A 25,357-nucleotide genomic window follows, 5' to 3' on the forward strand; every position below is an offset into this window, starting at 1 on the left:
TTTGTTGTCTGTGCAGACATTACTGGGTCATTCAGACTAGTGTCTTAAAATTATAAACCAGAGCAGCAAATGCTTAAGAGATATGATTTAGGAAAATTGCACCAATTGTTCACAGACCGTAGAGAAATCTTTAAATGATGTCAAACTTAAGATGATTAACATTCTTAGATTCTTTTCACTGTTACCACAACTCGTCCTCTTAAAAAGCGGTTGAGCTCTTAAAGAGGTTCTCGTTTCAAGTGTACTTCTACACGTTTCACGTGTTGTTCAACAATACCATTGAATGACATTTTTAAAACGTAACTTTAGAATTCATTCTTTACTGTTTAGTTAAAAAAAACACATGCATGTGTGTTAATTGTTTTGGGCTTTTCGAGTGTGCTCATGCATTTACAGACTTAACAGGTGGTTTCCCGAACAGGGTTTAAGCTTAGTCCCAGACTAAAATGCATGTTTGAACTATGCCAAAAATCATGTGGCATGAGCCCGGCTTTAGGTCTAGTTCTGGCTTAATCTAAACCCTGTCTGGAAAACCTCTCCAACTTTAAGTATTATACATGCATGATCACTGAGATCATAATGTAACCCCATCATCCCACAAGGGGATGAGGAGAACTACTACTGTGTGTCCCTTCTACCCCATTACAATAAAATTAAACTATTTTTTGAAAGAAAATTAACATTAGTAAAATATTTGGACGAAGAAATATCTCTTTTGGTTAACATTCTTTTTTAAATCTTATAGTTCTCCCCCAAATATAATTTTTTTTCATTATTTTCTTGTTTAATTTTTCTGTCCCAAATCTGGGATAAAAAGATGAAATCCATTTTATGAAGTAGATGCCGTTTATTTTTTCCATGCAATTGTAATTGGGCAGCTAAGATTTTTTTAAATAATGCATAACTACTAAAAACGTGTCCTATTCTACTTGTTTGATTTATCTTTGAAGTCACGAAACAGCTTTGTGTAAGAAGCAGACTTTAAGTTAATTTGAAATGCATGCTCTCCGCTTACTTGCACCCAAGTAAATTAACAACCCAGTAAATTGAACTCGACAACTTTGTCAGTTTCATTCGTTTGGATATATTGAAATATATTGATAAAGAGCATTAATGATATACCGAGTGCAGTACAGCATTTACACCTTTGTGGGGCGCTCGAGTTTGAAAGTCATATCATCAATCAGAAGAAGTAAAGCAGAAGTAAATGCGCTTGTAAGTTTTTATAAGTTTATAATAAAAATTAATATTAGCAATTCATATTAACAAATACTTGTAGTATAGTATTTCTATAGTGTACCTTGTTAATCACTTCATATTTTCTTTGCGGCTAGTTTTTAACGGGTAAAGTCCAGTGTGATATGCGTGATGTACCGTGAACTCTGGTAAGTTTGCCAAAACAATTTGTAGGTAACTTATGTGAGTAAAATTTTCAACATGGTTAAATTAGGTATGTTGCTAACTACGCTGTCGCGGCTGATTTTTTGGTTCCGCTCAACGAAACCCAAGATTTCCTCAGGCGGCGCGCGGTGTTGTGGAAAATAATGCTTCTGTTGGTTTGTTGATGGTGAAATTTCTGAGTTTTAATTCTTAACATCACCGGAAGAAGCATAGGTACCTTCTCGTTTTCAGTCACCACCTTTTATGTTTCACTACTGGCCGTGCGAGCTCGCCAAAGTCTGTTGTTTGTAAAATCATCGCTGTTTTTACTGAAGTTGAGTAAAGACAGTTTTGAAATTGTAAAGACATTTAGTTTAATTGCTAAACTACAAGTTGGCGAAATTTGAATAAATTTGAACGACTACCAAAGGTGGTTTTACCTCTACCAAAATCTGCTTGAATGGTAAAGAATGGGGAGCAGCCGTATAGCCATGTTAGTAAATGTCTGTATATATAGACTGAATAAAGAGTGTTATTTGGTGTAATTAGTGGTTTGTTTTTTTATTTATCTGACTTTTCAGAAGTAGAATATGTAGAGGATATGGCAAACAGCTTATCCTGAAAGATTCAGGTCAATATCTTAAAAATGTAAAAAGTTATAGCTAAAAACGTCATAATTTTCATGATTCGGTCACACATTTTCTTGAATTTTAATGGAAAACATGGGACCAAATAAAGTGATGATTTTCGAGTTTCAAATGGCCAGTACTTTGTTATTCTTTAACCCATATACATGATCTTGGTCTCATTTAAAAGCTTTTTTCAAGCTCTTTCTATCTGAACAACTCGTTTTAGCATTTAACCATTTTGAAAATTTTAGCAACATACCTAGTTAAATGCTAAAATTAGTTGTTCAGATAGAAAGAGCTTGAAAAATCCTTTAAATGGCACGAAGACCATGTCTATGGGTTCGAGAATAACAAAATAGCCTACTGGCCATTTGAAACTCGAAAGTCATTACTTTATTTTGTCCCATTGTTTTTCATGTTGCGGGTGGTAAAACTCCCGTGAGCGTCGTTCAAATTGAAATTTCGTTAACTTGTAGTTTAGCAATTAAACTAAATGAATATTACAATTTCAATAATGTTTTTACTTCGCACGTGGCCTGAGGAAATCTGAAGTTGCGTTGAGGGGAACCAAACTGGCAGCTGCGACAGCGAAGATAGTACGTTACCTACAATTTGGTTTTTTAAAATTCAACATCTTTGTGTCATTACATTACAATATGTTACCATAATAAAAATTCAGTCGGTGTCATTTTTGATATTATAAATTATACAATGTATAATCGGTGTAAAAATGTCTATATTAAACAAATGTGTCAGAAACAACTTCAATACCGTTGAGAATGTTTATGTTTAGCGTGCACAATTAGCATGTGTTCACGTGAAAGCTAACGTTACTGCATTTCTTGTGTAAAAGTAAAAGTGGTGAGCTAATATTACTTAAATAATTTTTAGAAATGCATGTATTTTGCTTTCATGCATAATTATAATCTCCATTATTTTGCATAATTTGTTTGCAGTTAAAGTACAAACCAGTAACCTGTGAACATGATCTCATCATGACCCGAGGATGACTGAATCTCTGTTGGATGAGTTCTGGATTTACAGATAAGCCTACATGTACATTTAAACACACACACACAGTTTATGGGGACAATTTCATAGACACATTGCATTTTATACCCCTTCCCCGTAAACAACATATACCAACCACCACCCCCTTCACACAAAAATCAAAACATTACACTACACATAATTGAACATACAGACACTGAACACCAGCCGGCCTGAAGGAGACAAACCTAAATTAATATGATTTTTTGGTACATTTTATGTATATTGTGTGATTATCTCTGGGACCATCACATGTGCTACAAGAAAACACAAATATAAGGTTTAAGATCATATACCCCTCAAATTTGAAAAAAAAGTGTTGGTTGATATATGCACACATCATAGTTAATCATAAGTAATCAGAAAACGTATAATTTAGGGTACTGTTGGCTTTCTGAGGATTGCCGTGTACAGTTTGAAGATTTTAGGTCTTCAGTTCTGCTAAAAATAAGTAATGGTCTGTTGAAGGAATGGAAAATGTACCATGTGAGCAGCTAAAGGGCTTGTAAAAGCCTGAAAGTAAGTTTACAGCAAGCAGATGAAAAGCTGTTCATGTATCAGATGGTGTAGCTGATGAAACGCTGCAGCACAACCTGTTTAAGAACCAAGTGCAGTCATTCTCTGGAACACAGCGCTCTGACAGACAGACACACAGACAGACACCACATGTGCAGGGATAACAGACCAAAGCACAATAGCCCCCTTCAGAGTTAAAATACTGATACTTTTAAGAAAATTACATGTGAAATTGGTCACAGGATGTGATTTTCAATTTATTATGTGTTTGTGGGAGGGTATAAGAACTAAAATCCCAATGCATTTGATTGTGTTGACAGGAAATGATACGGTCAAGATTTAGAAATGTCAGAAACTGGATTTTAACTTATATATACCCATCACAGTCAAGGCACACCTTATATGTCTTACTGGGTTTTCAGGTTTCGGAAGGGAATTGAGCTTTTCCTATTGGGGATTGACCGATATGGATTTTTTAGCCTTAGCCGATGACCGATACAGGCTGCCGATTTTCTTAAGCCGATATTTTGAGCCAATACTGCTTTTGCTCACTTAATTTACATCATAAAAATGACAAGATGATACCAAATGTCTCAATTCAAAAAAGTAACATTTATTGAACTAAAAAAAAAAAAAAACTATATTTAACAAATAGTAGGGTAACAGTTGAGGGTGCTATGGAACCATGAACTGCACTCTCCCCAATGACGAGGAACTATCAGCAAAGGATATTGATTTCTAGCACTTTACTACTACAAATATAGAGATGAGAAATAAAAACCCGCTTTGTCCAGCTATGATCAGCTGTTAGGTCGATCTTTTGATGTTGTCATGGAAAGGTTGGTTGTTTTTAGTCACGTGACCTGCAATCGCTTGCGGCTTCCAGCACTCTGTAAAAAATGCCGGAAAAAACGGCGAACACATAAGCCATGTATCGGCCGATGCTGATACACACAAAATGTGCAAAAATCGGCCCGATATATCGGCTGGTCGATACATCGGCTGGTCGATATATCGGTCTATAACTATTTCTTATGAAACACTAACGCCGGGCGCACGCTACAGAATTATCAGCCCAAATTTACCCTGATCTTCCACTCCCGAAAATCCAAGAGACAATCTGGTACAGGACCTATATTGATTCCAATGTTTGGCTTAGAATCGTCAAATCTTACACCTCCCGATCTGTTCGCAAGCAAAACGGGGCCGCCCCAATCTTATTAAATCAGAAAGATTACGTAAGTACTGTAATGTGTGATGCGCCAGTATTTTCAAATCTTGTTGTGTGTGCATGTTTAGGATTTGAGAGAATCATATCTGTCAAGATTCTTTTGTGTGTGTGTGTGCTGCTACAAGATTTAAAAATCTTGTAGTGTGAGCCCACCTCAAAGGAGTTTTTATTCCAAAATGTCAAAGCCGCTCTTTTCCATACAATGCGAGTGCATGACGATTACCGGCTGTCAAGTTCAGTTGCAACTTTTCTTGGAATATAAAATATGTATATTTGGCCTGAGGCTCCAAGTGTGCAGGGTACATGATGCTCCTGGTAGACATACTCCAGTCGGTACTTAGAAAGGTCACTGAGTGACAGTTCGAGTGTTGTACTTACATCAGCACACGCGTTCCTGTCACACAGTGTAAGAGGACTATGTATAGATGGCAGATAAGTGTAGCAGCAAATAGAGGCATACTGACACAAAATATCAATATCAGGCTGATAAACTCCGAAAAGGAGTTATCCATCCCAGCAGAGTGGCTGTTCGGTGTGAAGGCAAAAGTTTTCAGACCAGAGAGATGCAATCTGTCCGATACGCTGTTTGAGCAAAACATGCTCAGCAGGTATAAAACACAATGACAGGTAATGTTGGTGTTAAGCCCAAAAAAGGCTGAATATAAATTATTAAAACATACTTTAAATGGAAACCTTAGAATATGTTTTTACAACAGCCCTCTTATGTATCCTAATGTGAACGTATGGCTTAGAAAATGAGACTATCATGATTTTTTGGGATTTTTAGATCTTATTACTTAATAAGTAATAAAAGATTAATTAAAAACTCATTAGGAGCTCAATGCAGTAATCTACATAAAAGACTACAAGGTCCTATAAACTGAGCTCCCGTCTGGTTTTTCTTTATCTTAGCCTTGATAAAGTTCTGGTTATTAGCCACAAGCTTTTTAAGTAAAGAGATTGTTAGAGGAGGAACTCTTCTGGCTGCAAAGTGAAATGAAACTTTGATCAGACATTTAAAGGATAACCTTCAGAGAAATAACTAAAAGTGTAATGAACTAAAAACATGTGTCATTTCATTTAAGACACTGTCTTCATGTAAAGACATGAATTGATTTGTTGAATGAATGGATGTAACTGACTAATAAACTGACCTGATTGTGATCTGGCGTGTGTTTAAATCAGCCTTTAATTTGCTCAGGTATATCAATTCTGATGTGGAGCGCTCCATTTAATAACCATCAAACTTAGTTTATGTCAAATATGTAAAATATACTGTAATAAAGGGGCATCATATTATGAAGCAAGTGTTAAACAATGTAAATTTAGCACTGTTGCCTCACATCAAGGAGCTCCCCGGTTCGAGCCCTGTCTAGGTCAGGTGGCCTTTTTGTGTGGAGTTTGCATGTTCTCCCTGTGTGAAGGTGAGTTTACTCCGGGTACTTCAGTTTCCTCCCACAGGCCAAAAACACGCAGGTTAGGTGAATTAGATATGCTAAATTGCCCCAACATGTGTATGAATGAACTTGTATGGATAAGCCAGTTCTCGTCATGAATATAACCATAGATGCTGGAATGGCGTTCAGAATAAATAAACGAACAGTGTCGATTTACGACATTATTAATGGGCATTCCTTAGGATCCAAACAAAAGTTTTATTTTGTGCCACCATACTTACTCGTGTAACTACTCATGTAAATAGGGAAAACATGGAAGTGTTTGGTGGCTTCTAATTCATCCCTGTTTGGAACCATAGGAATGAATGAGGCTAGGCTAAATGCTTACACATTTACAACGCGCTGTACAAAGATTAAAAGTGCACGCATTGAAAAAAGATAGGTATGTATTAATTCGTCTAAGTTTCGGTAAAAACATAGTAAAATATTGAAAAACTGTGGTGTTTTCCTTTAACCATTGATTCATATAAGCCTCTCTCCAATTTAGCAGCCAAATTGCTCTTTTAAATAGCAGTTATACACTTGTACACTTATTCATATCACCTGGCAGAGCAGAATGAGCTTATAGCCATCTTTCTTCTCTGTAAAAGAACAATGATTAGTGAAAGTGAACAACCTGACAAAGTATTTGCATATTTTCTGATATATTTGATTATATTTTAGTATCTGCTATTGTGAACAAAATGTTGGCAATACATTTTTATTGTTTTATTTTGCTAAAAGCTGTGGCATTTTTTCAGTTCAGTTTATATTTATAGCGCTTTTCAGAATGCAATTTTTTTCCAAGCTGCTTTACAGAAAAAGTTTATGTCAGAAAATAAAGTTAAGATAAAGTAAAAATTATAGTGTTTACAGTTAGCAAAATGAATGCGTATATTCTAGTAATGATAGGTGATCCTAAAATGGTATTGTATATGTAATATTTGACAGTTTTCTATGATGATCCAGAGTAGGGATGCATATCAATTAATCGCGATTAATCTATAGCAGAATAAAAGTTTTTGTTTACATCATATATGTGTGTGAACTGTGTATAATAATTATGTATATATAAATATGCACACATGCATGTATAATTTTAAGAAAAAAATATATTTATATATTAAGTATTTATATTTATATATAATATAAATTATACATAAATATACAAATGTATATACACATGTAAACATTGCTTAAATATATACATGCATGTGTGTGCATTTAACTATACAAAGTTATTATACACAGTACACACACATATATGATGTAAACAAAAACTTTTATTCTGCTATAGATTAATCGCGATTAATTGATATGCATCCCTAATCCAGAGCAATGTTATGGCTAAACATTTAGCTTTTTTGATTTATTTAAATTAAAGTGTTCTGGCTAAGCATTTGGCTGTATTTGAAACAAACTTTTCTCTCTGTCTGCTGATTCAAATGTTAAATTGACAGACATCTCCCCATTACAGCGCCGCCATATGGTAACTTGCCGTTTTTCGTGATCTAATTTTTCGAACTTTTGGTGTGTCATGCTGTGTTCAGACCGGCCGCGGTAGAGGCGTCAAGCGCGAGTGATTTCAATGTGTAGTCAATGTAAAGATGCATAGACGTGCGTCTGGAGTTCTTGTGGTGCGAATGAGGCGTTTATTGCGGCACAGTAAACACACGAGTTGAAAAATGTGAACTTTGGCGGAAAAACACGCAGCGTTAACCAATCAGGAGCTTGCTCTAGTAGTGACGTGATTACAGGAAGTGAGCGGAGTTGCAGAAGCCCCTCCCATGACGCAAATTTCCGCGTGAATTTCTCAATGACTAGAATTGAATGAAGCAAGTAAGTTAAAAATGTTCAAGCGGCAAACTTTGACGCCTCAAACGCGGCTGGTGGGAACCCACGGTAAGGTTGCTGTTAGAGCATAAATAATGCCTGCAAAATGATAAAGCTCAAAGTTCAATGCAAAGCAATATATTTTCTTTAACAGAATTTGCTTTTCTAGACTACAGAGAATGACCAGTTTGGACTACAGCCCTCTACTTCTGTGAGAATGAGGACTTTTAGCGGTTTTAGCAGTAACAATGTAAATAAACAGCTTTTGTGGAACACATGTAATTTCTTGTAAACTTGGGAAAGGATCAATAGCAATAGAGTCCTTTTACAGTAGTTTAGTTCTGAACCAAAATAAACAACAAGTAGTTTACCTTAGTACAAATCATAGCTAAAGCGTTTCAAAAACTACACTTAGCTGATGTTACTGTGTAAAATGTGTACTATATAATGTATGCAATCATTGCCAAACCTCCCTAGTTGTAATCCATGATCGCCGTCTTCCCTCATCTTTAGGAAACCAAAACATTTGTTATTTTCGACGAGGTATTTGTTATAGAGTTCAGTTTAGCAACTATTTAGACAATTAAACAAACCGAGACCAGAAGTTAAGTTATGCTCCGTCTCAACTAAACCGCGCCCACAGGAATACATCAACCTGCTAAGCTTAAACGGCTCGGGTCAAGCTAAGCTGCTGTCAAATCACAACACACTAAACAAACTACACAACTTGTTACGTATTTTTTAATTGCACGCTTTGTGCTGTATACAACTCTTTTGTAGATGTTAAAGGGGCGGTGAATTTGTCGATTCTATTGTTTTATACTGTTGTCTGATGTCTACTTATGATGTTCGCGTGGTTTTTACATTCAAAAACATCATAAGCAATAAGTAATAGGCTATTTTGTAACATGGATTAGTGGCTCTCTGGAGAAATAGTTCATTTGAAGGGGCGGGCCGCACTGAAGACTTGGACGTAAACGCCCACTGCTATGATTGGACAGCTTTATTCCCCATCATTACATGTGGGGAAATGTTTTAAAAACATTAATGTGTAAAAATAGCAGCCGAACACAAATATATTTGAGCCACAAAAGATTTTGGGTGATAAAGATGATACACATAAATGACAATACGTATATTAAAGTAGAAACAAAAATTTAAACTCAACGTGACTAAATTACCGTATACAACACAGTAAGCGCGCATCAGAATCTAAACTGTGGCTGATAAATCCTTATCAATAACTTTGCATATTTCTATTGTGCTTGTGAGGTTGCTCTTAGATAAACGTAACGTTACATACCACATTTATATGATAAAAAAGCTTTGTTGGGTACTTGACCTTTCAAACGCAACTCGCCTAAAATACCGTATACAACACAGTAAGCGGGAATCAGAATCTAAACTGCGGCTGATAAATCCTTCTTTATCACTAACTTTGTATATTTCTACCGTTAAATTACAGTCGTGTTGTTAAGTGTTGTACCTTTATTAATCGTTTCATGTTTTTAGTACATTAAAACAGTCAAACATACGTGTTTAGACACGGATGTTACAACAGACATATCAAGCGATCTCTTTTAACAAAGCAATAGTGAAACGCAGTAACTTAAATAAACTAACTGTGTATACTGCTGTGTCATTTTTGTCAGATCCAATATTAGTGGTGTTTTTAATCACAGTCTCTCTGCAAATCCAGCATCGACTTCTTTGCAAATGAATCCGTGTACACAAAGTAAACAAACGCGAGCTGGAACTTCTTCAAAAGCAAACTTTATCCACGCATTCATAATGTTATGTTCTGAGCCTCCGTTATCCAGCGTCTGTGTTCTTCCCATAGATGGTTCTTCCACAACTGAAAATGCGTTTCCATGGTTACTTCAGATCACTGCGTCAAAATAAAAGTCCCTCAGAAAAAATTTATTTAAAAGTCATTTTGGTTACATTTGGCAATCTTTAAAGACATGTTTACTTATTTTTGAGACACGCGAAGCTGTGGGAGGGGCTACAAAAGTGGTTGTTGTATTTGGCAATGGGGAGGTGCTTCAATTCTACTTTGACGTCATATTTTTTCGAATTCCACACTCGCTTGTAATACTGGCTTGGTGCCAAAAACTGTTATATTTCAGTAGCACGGACGTTTTCAGTTCTGAAACTTGCAGGATGTTCATTTAAGTATGATGACCTCTTATATAACAAATTATCAAGTTAAAATTGAGTATTTGATTCACCGCTCCTTTAAATGTTTAACTTACTGTGTATACTGCTGTGTCATTTTTGTCAGATCCAATATTAGTGGTGTTTTTAATCACAGTCTCTCTGCAAATCCAGCATCGACTTCTTTACAAATGAATCTGTGTACAGAAAGTAAACAAACGCGAGCTGGAACTTCTACAAAAGCAAACTTTATCCACGCATTCCTAATGTTATGTTCTGAGCCTCCGTTATCCAGCGTCTGTGTTCTTTCCATAGACGGTTCTTCCACAACTGAAAATGCGTTTCCATGGTTACTCTATCATAACAGATCACCGTGTCAAAATAAAATGTATTTAAAAGTCATTTTGGTTACATTTGGCAATCTTTAAAGTAGGGCTGCACGATAAATCGCATGTGTTTGTCACGGACATCTCATCAGTAATGTTGGTTCCTTGATTAGTATTAAATCGCTATCAGCTGTTTTCAGATGGAGCAGCTTTAACTACACAGAGCCGTAGTTCGCTGACAATCGGTGCAATTTCGCATTAATTATCGGGGACGTATCGCCTGCGATATGTATGCGATATGGCCCGGCTTGTCAGGGAACTACGGCTCTGTGCAGTTAATGTCGCGCCATCTGAAAACAGCTGTTGCCGATTTAATACTAATCAAGGAACCGGCATTACTGACGTGATGCGCGTGGTATCGCATACGATTTATTGTGCAGCCCTACTTTAAAGACATGTTTACTTATTGTTGAGACACACGTGTCACGCGAAGCTGTGGGCGGGGCTACAAAGGTGGTCGTCGTATTTGGCTAGGGGGAGGTGTTTCAATTCTACTTTTATGTCATATTTTTAGAATTCCACACTCGGCTGTAATACTGGCTTGGTGCCAAAAACTGTTATATTTCAGTAGCACGGACGTTTTCAGTTCTGAAACTTGCAGGATGTTCATTTAAGTATGATGACCTCTTATATAACAAATTATCAAGTTAAAATTTAGTCTTTGATTCACCGCTCCTTAAAGTAAGGCTATTGCGGGATTTGTTCATACTGTCCCATGTGCTCCCTAAGAAGAACAATATTAGGGTTGAATGTCATCAATCTTTTCATGAATACTTTATCTTAACCTAATCACCAGCTGACACCTAAAGGCTATGGTCGTATTAAAATTCAGAAGGTGTAAGGATGCTGTCTGAAGGTAATTAATGAATTATGCTCATGTGACCCTCTCCACCTGCCTATAAATAAACTATAGGTGATTGAGAATTCAGCTAATTAGAATGGAAGTAGTTTTACTTATGCATCCTTACGGCCTTAAGAGATTCAGTTGAACATGTGCAAGGGGAAAATATATGTTTTTTGAATATTTTTACCCTTTGCTCTATGGGTTTCGGTAGATTTTCTTTAATTTAATTACATTTCTTAAAGCTTACTAGCAACATGAATTCTGACACAGTAATATCCCACAGACATTCTGACTAATAGCTTGTGCTGTGATGGCATAGTAATAATTAGTTTTTTTGTGATTTACTGTATGGATTTAACTGGGTTCCCACAGGTCATGGAATTTCTGGAATATCATGGATTTTTAAAAGATCTATTTCAGACATTGAACGTCAGGGAATTTTTTTTTGTCATTGGAACACCAGATTTTTATTTGTCGTTTTAAATTTTAGTTTCCATTTATCAAAATGCAATCTCTCAAAAACGACTATCTAACATACCTCTATTGGCATTGTTTACTTATTTCAGGCATTTAAGCTACATTTTTATAAACTCACGGTGTACACTATTTAGGCTCATGGCATCCTGGAGATAGGACATGGAAATTCAGCTTTTTCGTCAGTTAAAATCAGGGAATTTAACATTTGGCTTATTGTGGGAACCCTCAACCTGATTTAATAAACAATTAAAAGAGCATCAGCCATATGCATGCAAAAATATTTAGCAATTCTACTAGTTTCAAACTGAGTATCCAGTCTTGTTCTGGTCAGCACTTTCTAAAACATTTCCTATATGCAAAAACAGAATGTTTATGTCGGTGCAACTCTAAAACTTTCGTCCTATTCGAGAGGCATCGTCTATAAAGAAAAGATGTGTCTCTGTGACTTTAAGATGGATCAGTCATTTTATAAAAACACTGTGAGAAAACCCAATGTCAAGGCATTGCTCAATCAAAGGTTAGCTGATGACAGTTCATGACTGTGCAAGCACAGCTCAGCTTAGCCTGTATGGGTTTTAAAATAAAAAGTTTTAATCCCTCTCAAAACTAAAGTTATCACAAAAATTGTTTCACACTGGCCTCCATTAACTTAAAGGTGCAGTGTGTAATTTTTAGAAGGATCTCTTCAAAGAAATGCAAAATAATATACAAAACTGTATTATCAGTGGTGTATAAAGACCTTTTATAATGAACCGTTATGTTTTTATAACCTTAAAATGAGACGCTTTTTTCTACATACACTAAAGGGGATCGCACACCGGCCGCGCAACTCAGCGCCACGCCATTCTAAAAAAATGTAACACATTGTTTTCTATGAGTGTACGCACACCGGTGCCGACAGGTGGCGCCTGTCCGCGCTGCCCAGCTGTGACTCAGGAAGTTGCTCAAATCCCTGTCACGCCACACAGCGCCACTCACATAGTTTAACATTAAATAACATCATATTTGTCCCAAATCATTAACATTGGCTGCTAACATATACTTTGCATTTTGAAGTAGACGCTATCTGACGAAGCTCGCGCTATTTAATGTGCACTTCCGGTTTACAATACCTCCGAGTTCTCCTAGGCGCGGCGCTGAGCTGCGCGGCCGGTGTGCGATCCCCTTGAGGGTCTCCTTACATGGAAGTCGCCATTTTGTGCCACCATGTTTCTACAGAAGCCCTTAAAGGTGCAGTGTGTACATTTTAGCGGCATCTAGTGGTGAGGTTACGAATTTCAACTAACATTTTAGTCCACCGTTCACCAAACGCATAGAAGAACCAGACAAACATGTCATCTTCGGAAACAACTTAGTAAAAAAAGTTTGTCTGTTAAGGGCTTCTGTAGAAACATGGCGGCACAAAATGGCGACATCCATGTAAGAGGACCCCCGGTGTATGTAGATAAAAACGTCTCTTCTAAGATAATAAAAACATAACGGTTCATTATAAAAGGTCTTTATACATACTATATATAACTATATTAAAATATAGTTATTCATTTTATATTGCATTTCTGTCAAAAGATCCTTATAAAAGTTACACACTGCACCTTTAACGGAAAACCTTTTTACAAAGGTTTGATTTTTAGGGGTAATAATAATCTATGAAATCTGGCAGCCAGATTTGTTGTCTCGTACAGATGTTGGAATGGATAGGTGGCTAATAAGAAAATGGAAGCTTGTGTAGCTTTTAGTTTTGTTGTGTACTCTTAGCTTGGTTTTGATCTTTTTTTGCTACAATGTATGGACAAACAAGACTCTCTCATACTGGTTTTCACCCTCACTGCAAATACCGTACCAACATCTGGTATTGATGGCATGTTATCTATAATCTAACCGCTCGAAAACAAGAATGTGTATGAACTTTTAATGTGGCTTTTTTTGTTTATCTTAATCTGGATTTAAGCATGGCTGTGATATTCTGTGGGTTATAGGTGGCAGCTGTGCTGATGTACTTTATGTGATGTTGCTTTTATACAACAATTTTATTGACGTAGTAACATTTTAGACACAGTGGGTATATTTAACTTTATTGAGTTGGCTGGAAGACAGCAGTATGACGTTTTTTGGCTTTGTGTCGGGAGCATGCTTAAAATACCTTGAATTGCAGCCCCCGTAGGCATCTTGATGGTTTTTGGAACAGAGCTAATATGGGCAGTTATTTAGTTTAATTAAGCCAAAGAGGTCAAAGCTGGATCAATTGTAGCCAAGTGTGGTGTGCAATGTACGCTGACAGCCTGCCTGGTATGCAACACAATAAAGTAGAGTAATACAAACTTCTAATCCTGTTGCATTCTGTAACACACTGAAAGAAATAGCTTGAGCTGAATCTTATGGCTGCTGGGAGAGTATAGTGGAGTACCTGTGATGAGTTTTAGAGCAGGTACCACATCACCTGTAAGGCCTCTAAACTACACACACCACGTGCCCTTGATCAATACTTCATAAAAAAGACAATGTAGATGTCCTCATTCTCACAGAAGTCTAGAGACTTGTCTGGGAAATTGGTTACCAGTCAAGATCTTCCCTTAAGTGTGCTTTGAGTCTTCGCCTGGGTAGCTGCAGCTGCTAGAAACAAAAGCACCTTTGGGATGTGATGTCTTTTGGACAGCAGCCCATTCTGATTGACTACACCCGAAACACTTATGGATGCACATCTGTGTGGTTTTCTTGGAACAACAAAGGGCCAGCGGAGCTATTGCTCCGTAATTATGAACTTTCCGTTGTTCATAAAATCAGAGACCATCTATTGGCCTAAAGCCTTTGGCTCTCTGCTGCATTAAAATGAAGTCTATGGTTTTATTGATAAGGGTTGTGTCAGAGCCAGCAGGTGATGTGTGACTAGTACAGAAATGAGGGACAAATACTGCTTTGCAACGACGGTAAAGAGTAGCTAGATTGTGGATGGCTGAGGCTTGATTGTAGGATATATTTGAAACTGAAATAGTGTGTGTTTAGAATTTTTTTTTATTTTGTTTATAGTTGTGGGTAAAAAGTCAAATTGACCATTTGGTGCTGCCACTATACACACAAACAACCCCCCCCCCCATCTCATTCTGTCAATTAAAGAAATTTCTACATTTTATTATAATTTGAAGAACATATATGACCCTGGACCACAAAATAGTCATAAGGGTACATTATTTTGGGGAAATTGAGATTTATACATCATCTTAACATTGAATGAATCTGAGGGTGCAAAAAGTCTAGATATTGAGAAAATCACTTTTAAAGTTTTCCAGGTGAAATTGTTAGCACTGCGTCCACTCACAAAAAGAAAGTTTTGATATAGACCCTTTTACTGTTTGTACACCATGATGACGTGGCAGCGTATGCGCACGCATTTAGGCAACGGAAGTATGGCAAGAATCAGCAGGGAAGCAACACAGACAGAGAAAGCTACCAGATACGTGTACTATAGTGGAGTGGATAGAAGATGTTAGCAGATGGCCAAATATAAAGTTGCCAGATACATATATATGTACTGTATATTAGTATATTATATTAGTGCAACCAAACGCAACAACAAGACACTTTGATGCTGGGAAACCGCTTTGATAAACTTTCTGAGTTGCTAACACGTTAGAACCAATGGGGGAAAAAACACCACTTCTGTTGCCTAAATGCGCACGCAGGCTATTTGATCATGTGAGCTGTAAAAGGGTCTATATTTAGGTAGGAAATGTAGAAATTATCTTCACATCTACAGTATGCCTGCAAACAACAGGACTGCCTAAATAATGCCTTTTTTAAACGCATCAGGATTGTTGCCTCATAAACAAGAGCTGAGGAGTAGATATCTGATAAGTGTAGATATCTGCAAATAAATTTAAATATTAAAAAATAATAATAAATGTGTTAAAATGTCCATTCCCAAACTACGACAGCATCTTAGGCACACAATCCCTGACAGAGCTGACAAATATTGCGTTATTTACTCACCGTTTTCCACGTGTAGATCCAGAAAGCTGTTTTCAACTATAATAAGTAAATTCCTAAAGCGGTTATTTATCTTATAACGCGTTGTGTTTCTGGTTTTTGTGTTACAATACTGATCAATCTACAGGTTATTTAGTGCTCTAACACAGTGGTTCCCAAATTTTTTTTGTGTGCAGCCCCCCTTGTTTACGGAGCGTTCCTCTGCGGCCCCCCAAAGAAAATTTGTGACAAAAACTGTTCTAAAACTCAACATTTTAATAAAAAAAAACATTAAATTATTCAAAAAAGTAGTGCTTTTGGTTAGTAGCCTAATTTTTTTAGGTTTAATTACACAAACTTCATGATAAATTAATGTATTTTATAAAACGTCATAAAACTGGGGCCCCTCTGGCACCATCTCGCGGCCCCCCTGGGGGCCCTGGCCCCCAGTTTGAAAACCACTGCTCTAACACATCCTGAAGTTTGACCTCTCTGAGTTTTTCAAAATAAAAGTAAATCCGGTTTAAATGTGAGGAGATCCTGTCTGGACGAAAGTAACACTTGTTACTCTTGTCCCGCTGCTAATACTGTTGCATTATGTTGAAAATTGATATTATTCTAATTTGATTTAATTTACATAGTGTTCAAACTGTTGAATTTTTTTTTATTCTCAACTATTTAATTTTTTACTGTTGGTTGCTTTTGAAACATTTGATCAAACGGAAATTTAAAATGAAAATGTAATTTCATAATTTTTTTACAAATTACAAAATATGTTTGCAGTTACATATTAACAAAGTCATAGTCATTTATATTTATTAAAAACAAGTGTAACACAAAAATCTATCTTGCTTTCTTCTGTTACTTTCGTCCTTGCAGGTGGGGTCGAAAGCAACAATTCACTACTTATGTTCAAAGTGAAATTTTACCAAAGATGTTTAACATTTTTACAAAATTCCACCTGGTATTGATAGACCACACTTGTGAGTTATTGACCACAGCAAAAATATTTCTCTGTCTATAACATTATCTTTCAAAATTAAGTTTTTCTGAAAAATGGTAATTTCACCCCCAATCTCCCCTACTGTAGTGTGTGATACACTATGATTTTCAAATCCTGTAGTGTGAGAATGTTTAAGATTTGAGTAAAGATTATGTGACAAGTGTGTGTGCTGCAAGCAGATTTCATAATTGGCTAGGATTTGAAAATCCCGTAGTGTAATCCAGGCAAATAAGGGATGTAGTCTCTCCATATTTGTTGAATGGACTAACAAATACACAAGCCCTTTGAATATTACATTTTATTTTTATGATTGATCTCTGTGGAGCATTAAACATGTTGAAGATAAAAGGTAATGAATCCAGCAGTGACCTAGTTCAGATTACATCAAAATTGCACTTTAACTGCACTCTAAACAGATGTGTCTATCAAATGGAAATCATGAGCCTTTTTCCAGATGCTGCATGGCTATAAAACAATACAAAGGCAAAAAGAGAAACGAAAAACATCATTAATACAACACCCTCTAAATCCTCATTACAAATGAGTGACTGCAAGAAAAGTTATTGAATTTACACGTTAACCACTTCAGTTTGTAGTATTTGTTTGGAACAAGTATGTAAAATGTAGATAATACAAAATACATAAAATGCAAAGGCTGTTCAAAAACAATCGAGTACATAAAAACAACAACAAAAACCCAACAACCGTTTGACTTGTCGCAGTAGCAACAACGCTAATCACACAGCATTTTCATAGGTTAACTACCTTAAACAAATTCAGTCCCACGATGCACACGTTAGGCTAACCGAATCCCACGTCAGATGTGATACATCTGATATGAGAAAATGTTACGATTATGTGACTGTGAACCGTGCGAAGACAATGGCATTTATTAGAATGCATTAAATTAAATAGGTAAGATTTTCTGTACAGGTATCCTTCCTTTTCTTTAGGAAAAATAACCAGTTTTTACAATCGCCATTAGATTAGATCAGAGACGTGACAAATGCAGTTATGTATAACGTATAGGCATCATCTTCAACATATACATCTTAGTGCAAATAAAGAGACCATGTACATGTTGGCACTAATATGCTGCTAGAAAACAAAAATGGTGACGTTCTCAGATTCATGGAGTTTACAGTATGCATGCAAACATATGAGAACATGTTTTGTCATGTCATTTTTTTTTTTAAACGGCACCGTTGCTCTGTTACTGCAGTCACATGTATAAAAATCTGTTGCTTTTGTTAAGCTACAGTATTTATGGGTTTTAATATGTTGAATGAAATGGTGACATTACCAACAAGTAAAGTTGGTATGTTCAACTAGTTAGAATTTGTTTTCATGTAAACTGATTAAAGTACTGAAGGCTCCTGAGTAGCGAGGGCAGTCAACACTTCAACAAACACCGTAACTGTATCGCTAAGCTACTGGGAGAATCTACTGTATGTAGACCAAACACGTTTACGTTAATATTGCAGTGGTTCTTGTTTGATCTGGATTAAGTGCTCATCTTCATCTAAGGAATATTTTTGGGCTGAGGGAAATATTCACCCTAACAGTGAGTGTAGACTCTCCCCAGTCACCATTAACATCCACAGAAAGCTCTGGAAAAGACTCACAGGCCCACATTTCAGAAACATTCCCTCCAGTCTGTTCACATACAAATAGAAAAATAGGCTCCACCGTACAATTACATGTTTGATTAAAAAACGTGTCATAAGAAAACAACAAACTAAAATGGAAACAATATTTTCTCATTCATTAGTCTGAACATTTTATTTTTATACAATCTTTAAAAAGCCTTTACAAAAACAGTATCTGAAGGAGGCAGTCCATTTAGGCATACAAATTAAGTTTTTTTTCTTTCGGGGAAACTTCTGATCACTTCAATGTTTGTAGTGCTCTTAGATGAATACATTGGTTCGCCAACATTTCAAAGTAAAAGAAATTCAAAAGCAATCGGGAATTCCTGGAATTCTTTTCTTTTCATTCGTGTAAGCTTCTTATATCATCTTTACCACTCATGTTACATAAGTTGGGCCCAATGCAAAATGCTTTTTATTTCTGGTACCATGACACGATCACAGGGCACCTATCTATATCTGTGCCCACTTAAACAACCCACACTGATCTCACTGCTCTGTCTAATAACCCCTTTGATTCAAGAGAGTTTTAGCTCATCTTCCTGCCAATTAAGAGTCAAGAATGCAGGAATATACACTTCATACATCTCCTTGGGAGGCTTTTTTGGTGCTGCTAATGGCAGCAACATTAATGCTAGTTTGATATGTCCTTCATCTGAAACGTTAAAAAGAGCGGAAACTTTTAGTTAAAATTGTATCTAGCTAGAAAGAGAGAGAGGCTAAGACCTGAAACTCAAGCAGAGACAACAAAAAGACAGAACGATATCATTCGTTAAGTTTTGATTTCTGGAAAACTTTTGGGTTTTTAGTATTTGTGTTTAGTAATTAACCAAACACTGAAAAAAACGCAATGACCGTAAAGCCATGAAAACACCGAACGTGTGTTTTCACAATTTAAAATAAGAGAGAGAAATAGAAAGAATGGCAACAATCAATTTCAGAAGATGGAAAGAAAAACAACAAATGTTGAGAATTGAATGACACAGTACAGCTGATTTTATTTCAATTAGCATTACCACAAATTGTAATAAGATAAAATTCATAAAATTCATGAATATAAACAGTAATGCATGACAAGACGAAAAGTCTCAATATTTGTAGGATTTTATTTTTATGTATAAACACTGTACATAAATTACTTTCTCTGCGACTAATGCTGTTGTATGGATAGTGGATTTTTTTTACTTAAAAAGATATTCTAACATCTCTTCTCAAAAGACCGGTCAGTTATGAGATATATATTGTATATTTATATATTTTGTTCTGTCAGTTTCCGCTCTATCTACCACTTAGGTTGGTTCAGGAATGAGATTGTACACTCGGATTCGATTATACTGTATGAACCACAACTGTGTCCCTTAAGAAATCAAAGCAGGAGAGAAACAATCAACTAGCTCACAGTCTTTACTAGTTGACAAAACATTTCATATACTGCACGAGCGAGAACCCTTTTATGAGTACGCCCGAGACGGTGTGAACCACTGATTTACAGTCACAGCCTTGTATAGGCATTGTTAGCTGATCTGGGTGCAGTGGTTTCCACATGTAAACACGTTTTTGTCCGTAACCAAGTCACCTTTAAGGTTTTTATACAAAAAGCACAAAATAACTCCCAAAAACAAATCATAAGAGTTTTTTCTTCAGTTGCTCTCTTAGAGTCCATTCAATGCAATAGTGTGGGCAAACGTGTAGGATGGGGTGAGGGTTGATCTATGGGACGAAGTGCCTCATGTTTTTTCTGTATAATTGCTGTGTGTGTGGCACTTAGGCACAACTCCTCTAGCCTAAACCCCTTCCCTTCAGTCTCTGGGCTCGGGGGTCCGGTAGGGTAGGTGTGTACAAGGAGAGAGGAGCTTAGGGAGCATGGGGCAGTAGTCAATTAGGCAATCTGTGCTCTGCACACTGTTACCTCTTCCCAATCTCGCTCTGCCGCAGGAACTGGATATTGTTGGCACTGTCGGCCAATTCGGGATACTGCTCCACTGACAGTACATAGTAGCCATCGTAACCCAGCACCTTTCCAGAGCTAAGCAACTGCCTCTTCTCGCCCTCTGTCCAAAGTCGCGCCCCTTCCTCCCCATCACGTACACGCTGCTGCTCCCGTGCCCATGCGCTCGACAGCGCTCTCTGGCGGGCCTGCTCTAAGACACGTGCCTTCTCCTCGTCCAGTGTCATGCCGTAGCGGACGTGCAGGGCCAGCGCACCATACTGCAACTCAACGTCTGCAAAACGCCTAGTGCGCCCGTTGACCACAGTGGTGGATTGTGACACTGTCACATTAACGCCATTCTCTAAGCTCTTGCGACCGCTGGTGAGTCGCAGTGCCCCCAGGTCACTCTCGGGCAGGCTCGTTTTTATGAAGTAGTGCGTATCGCGTCCTTCCACAGTGAAGTGCAGATCTTCTAGATAGAAGGCGTTGTTGAGCACAGTGGCCACTTTAATGCAGTCCTCATTGGCTATATTCAGTGCATTGGTTGCCACTTGGCCTTTGCTGGTAATAGCAAGCATGACACCTTTGCCAATGAGAGATTTGACTGTGGCGAACCACAACCAAGGTTTTTCCCGGCTAGAACGTCGGCGGCTCAGCTGGATCTCAGGCATCCTCTCAAAGGATAGGAAAGCCTTGGCCTGCCTCATAACCTCTTGCTGGACCCCTGAGATAGACTAGAGAACAGAAAAACATGACAATATCAGTATAAGAATTTTATACAATAGATTGTATTAGTATGTGTGTCCACGAGATTCGAACCCATGACCTAACGCAGCTAAGTGAAATTATGTTTTCAGTTTTTAGAATACCCAGCCAAGTGGCTTTTGTAAGATACCCAACGCTCAAGAAATATTTAATAGCATACCGGTAGATCATCCCACAGCTGACTCTTCCTCATTTCAAGTGAGGGCTGGGTGAGGTCGAATTTAGGTATGGGAAATCCAGGGATTACGTTGTGCAGATGGAAGCCGAATGTCACCAGCCAGATGTTGACGTCTGTAGATAAAATAATCATGGTTTGGAATAAATAAAATTGGTTTATTTCTACCTACAAATGCTTGATTCATTCATGCAATAAAATACAGTAAGCCTGAGGGAGTATTTATCTATCCTCACCTGTGACATACTCCTTGACCTCGTGGACCTTACTGATAGGATTATTATTGCGGAACATATACAAGTTGAAGGGAGCTGGGTCTTTGCCCACTCTGGTCCAGGTGCTTATATCTGGGGTGGTCCAACGGCCGGCTTGAATGTCATAGTCACGCTCTCCAAAGTGTAATAGTCTTGTTAAAGGGTCATATAAGCCACCATGGAATCCAATAACCAACTGAAAATCAGGGTTAGAGTCAAAATAGATCTCTCCATAGGCAGTATATTGTACCTGCTTGAGGAGAAGCCCGTTGCTGCTGAAGACTGCGAGCGGTGTTCCTGTGTTGTCACAAGCTATGTAAAACTCTTCACCACTGCTGATTTCCATAGCAAACAGATGCCCTTGTAGGTCATAGTAAAGCGAAGTGATCTCTGAGCTGGAATGGTTGTAGACGTGGGTGATGCGCGTAGGGTAATTGAGGTCAGCATAGAAGAACTGAAGGTGCTGGCCAAGACTGTTGCGCGAAGCCAGGCGTCTTCCTAACCCATCATAGCGGTACTGGATCGTCCACCCACTGGCTTTGCTGTGCACCCGGACTAGGAGGCCCTTAGAGTTGTATTCAAAGATTTCTGCACCCCTTTGTCGCAGAAAGCCATCTTCATCCATGCGGTACTGCACATCGCCCAGCCGTGTAATGCGGTCCCGTAGGTCATAGCGAAGCGGTGTGAGTCGAGCACTGTTGCCAGGGTTCAGTAAGTGTAGGTTGCCGTTCAGGTCATAGTTGTACCGCCACATCATTTTTTCGTTAAGGTAAACAGTCTGTAGCTGCCCGTCCACATCATACTCGTAGCCGTATTTGGTGGTGTTGGCGAAAGGGCCGATCTTTATTTCCCTTTTGGTGACTCGACCCATGTTGTCATACTGGATTGTGATCCAGTACATGAGGGAGCGAAAGATTTCATACTGGATCTCCTTAATGCGACCGTGTACATCAAAGTGCTTTGTGTAGGTCATAACAGCCGTTGAGATGATCTGGTTAATGTCGTAGTAGATGACGCCAAATTTACCAAACTGCTCTACCTTGCCTGAAATGTCATCAAACTGATAAAGGTCAATGGGAAGCGGGGTCTCGTTGATGACTCCTTGCATGCTGGTGACTCGGAAACTGTTGTCATAGGTGTAGTCGAAACGAGCATTGACCATGCCATCCTCACTAAAGCGAAATATCTGACGGTCCACCAGCGGGCCTATCTGTCGATATCTGATAGAACAAATGAAACCCTCACTCTGTAGGTTGACAGTTTTTAGCACACCTGCAGTTTCGTCATAGGTGAAGCTCACCCGTGTGCTGTCGTACAAAATCTCGGAAAGCTTATTCTGTCTGCGGTACTTATAGAGGACGCGTCGACCGGTGCCCAAATGTGCCACCCTCAATAGCTGTCCGTCCTCACTGTAGTCCACCGTAACAGAGGCATTACTTTCAGGTGGGTTGTAGATGTTTCGATAGTAACCCACGGATCGGATGGTTTGCATTGTGTGACGAGCCACGCTGGGCATAGTGATGGCGGAGAGTCGGTCCTGCAGATCGTAATCGAAGATGTACTGCCGCTGACTATGTAAAAGTAGCACCATGGACTGCAAGTCAAAAGATGGGACAGGAGAAATGAATTAATCACAATTTTCTTTCTTAACTTTGATGCTCCTAATCTTAAAATTTGATTATGAAACATTAGCCTGGATTTCACAGAGACAGGGTCACAAAGGAGTTCTCCTTGACCTCCAAGTTTCAAATGCATGTCTGTTGAATGTTTAGGGGTGTGCACTTGTAAAATGTTCAGCAATTACTGTACTTTTAGGATGGGTGAAACCAGTGTGTGACCGGCTTTGCACATCATGAAACTTGGAGCATAAATAAATAAATAGTTTTGAAAATGCATCTGTATGCTAAAAAGGAGATTTAAGGTAAACAAACAAGTCTGTAAGTTGTCTGAGTTCTGAATGATTGAGGTCTCATGTTTATTCTCAGACTGTTTTGGGTTAGTAAAAGGCATCTTGTTTCCTGCTGTGGGGCTTAAGTACTGTCATCCCAGAGCCTTACTTACACTGGATCTGAGACTGTGGCATTCAAAGCTGCTGCATCACTCTATATACATTCTTCATGTCTTTCCTGCTACCAAAAAAGGACACTTTTCACTGGTGCCCACAGGGAGGCCAGCAGAAACTGAGTTTTATCCTCAGAGGCCTTTCCATCTCCGGGAACTGCTACCAATCTACCTGTGAGAAGCCTTCACCTTGTCAACCATATTTGGACAGACATTATTCTAGTTCCCAAGGGGCTACTGATGGCATATGTTCCTTCGTCGATATCTTCTCATTGTTCACGCTACCTGCGCATGTGGCATATTTAATTTACACGTTTGCAAAGTTTTTTCTTGCCACAAAACTGTTTCAGCTGAGTGCTTTTTCTAGGAATTTCACTTTACATTTAATTACGTTATGTTTTATAATGTTCATAATTCCTAAAAAAAACCTGAACAACAGTCCAGACGCGTTTTTCTGCAGGTATGATTGGCTGGAGGTGCGAGTTTGGGATTTTCACTTCACTGTTTGTCTTCATCTTCTCTTTATTTCTTGCCCTCATAACATCATTATTCTGTACTCAAACCCTGAGCTCTCCCTGCGGTCTCATTTTGAGACTGTAACTGTGTCTGTATTTGAACACACAAAGCCATTACTTCTCAAAAAACAGCCACAGCATTACCTTTTCTGCCTTTTTGTACTTCCTAGTTCCTCAAGTCCATAAACTACCCACAAAGGGAATTTTTGACCTAACTAGAGGTTTTTATAATAACGGCATGCATATTTCTTTATTGTTTGCAACTCTTGTAAAATGATAATGGTGTTTAAATAACCTATTCAGCAAAAAATATGTGACCCTGGACCACAAAACCAGTCTTAAATAGCACGTGTACATTTGTAGCAAAAGCTAAAAATACATTGTATGGGTCAAAAAAAAAAATTGATGCCAAAATCATTAGAATATTATGTAAGGATCATGTTCCATGAAGATATTTTGTAAATTTCTTACCATACATATACCAAATATCTATTTTTGTGAGAGAATGCCATTGCTAATGACTTAATTTGTAAGTTAACTTAATTTTCTCAATATTTAGTTTTTTTACACCATCAGATTTCAGATTTTTAAATAGTTGTATCTCGGCCAAATATTGTCCTGTCCTAACAAATCATATATCATGGGAAGCTTATTTATTTGTATAAAATTGACCTTTATGATTGGTTTTGTAGTGTAGGGTCACATATGTAAAGCTTTTGCATTGTGCTCTTTGGGTGAATAAAAATATAGGGGAAAGTTTTAAGGGAAGGCAAGATTATTAAATAAAAATGTAGGAAAGGATAATGCTTTTATATGTGCACCACCTTTGATGTCCTAAAATGTATTTGTGCAAGAGTTAGTATGCAGCTTTAATTAGCATATTTTAGGCAGCAATTATTAAGTATTTTTCAAATGCTATCAATTAATTTACATAGATGAATGGACATCTATGAAAACGAAATAAATATCCATGGATTTCTGATATATCAAAATATGATATATTGTACACTGAAAAAAATATTAATTCAATTTACTCAATTTTTGTTATGGTAAGGGGTCACAATCAATTTATTTAAGCAACATTTAAACAAAAAAGTGACTAAAAA

General features: G+C 37.6%; 1 protein-coding gene and 1 long non-coding RNA gene across 17 annotated transcripts in view; one reads left to right on the forward strand and one right to left on the reverse strand.

Annotated features, from left to right (window-relative positions):
- Positions 1 to 1,170: 1,170 nt before the first annotated feature.
- The window catches only part of LOC129444400 (uncharacterized), a 44,631-nt gene continuing 20,444 nt past the window's right edge, over positions 1,171 to 25,357 (forward strand). The window contains exons 1-2 of the long non-coding RNA XR_008644412.2: positions 1,171 to 1,385; positions 2,966 to 3,065. This is a non-coding gene — a long non-coding RNA (uncharacterized lncRNA). The remainder of the gene's footprint in view (positions 1,386 to 2,965; positions 3,066 to 25,357) is intronic.
- Positions 17,186 to 25,357, reverse strand: part of tenm3 (teneurin transmembrane protein 3) — a 693,684-nt gene continuing 685,512 nt past the window's right edge. For all 16 annotated transcript variants that reach the window (XM_055205043.2, XM_055205039.2, XM_073862719.1 and 13 more), the window contains 3 exons: positions 21,658 to 23,269; positions 21,407 to 21,537; positions 17,186 to 21,215 (listed from right to left, as the gene is read on the reverse strand). In XM_055205043.2, coding sequence (XP_055061018.1) covers positions 20,457 to 21,215; positions 21,407 to 21,537; positions 21,658 to 23,269 — 2,502 coding nt within the window. In that variant the 3' untranslated portion in view covers positions 17,186 to 20,456. The remainder of the gene's footprint in view (positions 21,216 to 21,406; positions 21,538 to 21,657; positions 23,270 to 25,357) is intronic.

This window comes from Misgurnus anguillicaudatus, chromosome 3 (assembly GCF_027580225.2).
Source record: "Misgurnus anguillicaudatus chromosome 3, ASM2758022v2, whole genome shotgun sequence".
NCBI classification, from domain to species: domain Eukaryota; kingdom Metazoa; phylum Chordata; class Actinopteri; order Cypriniformes; family Cobitidae; genus Misgurnus; species Misgurnus anguillicaudatus.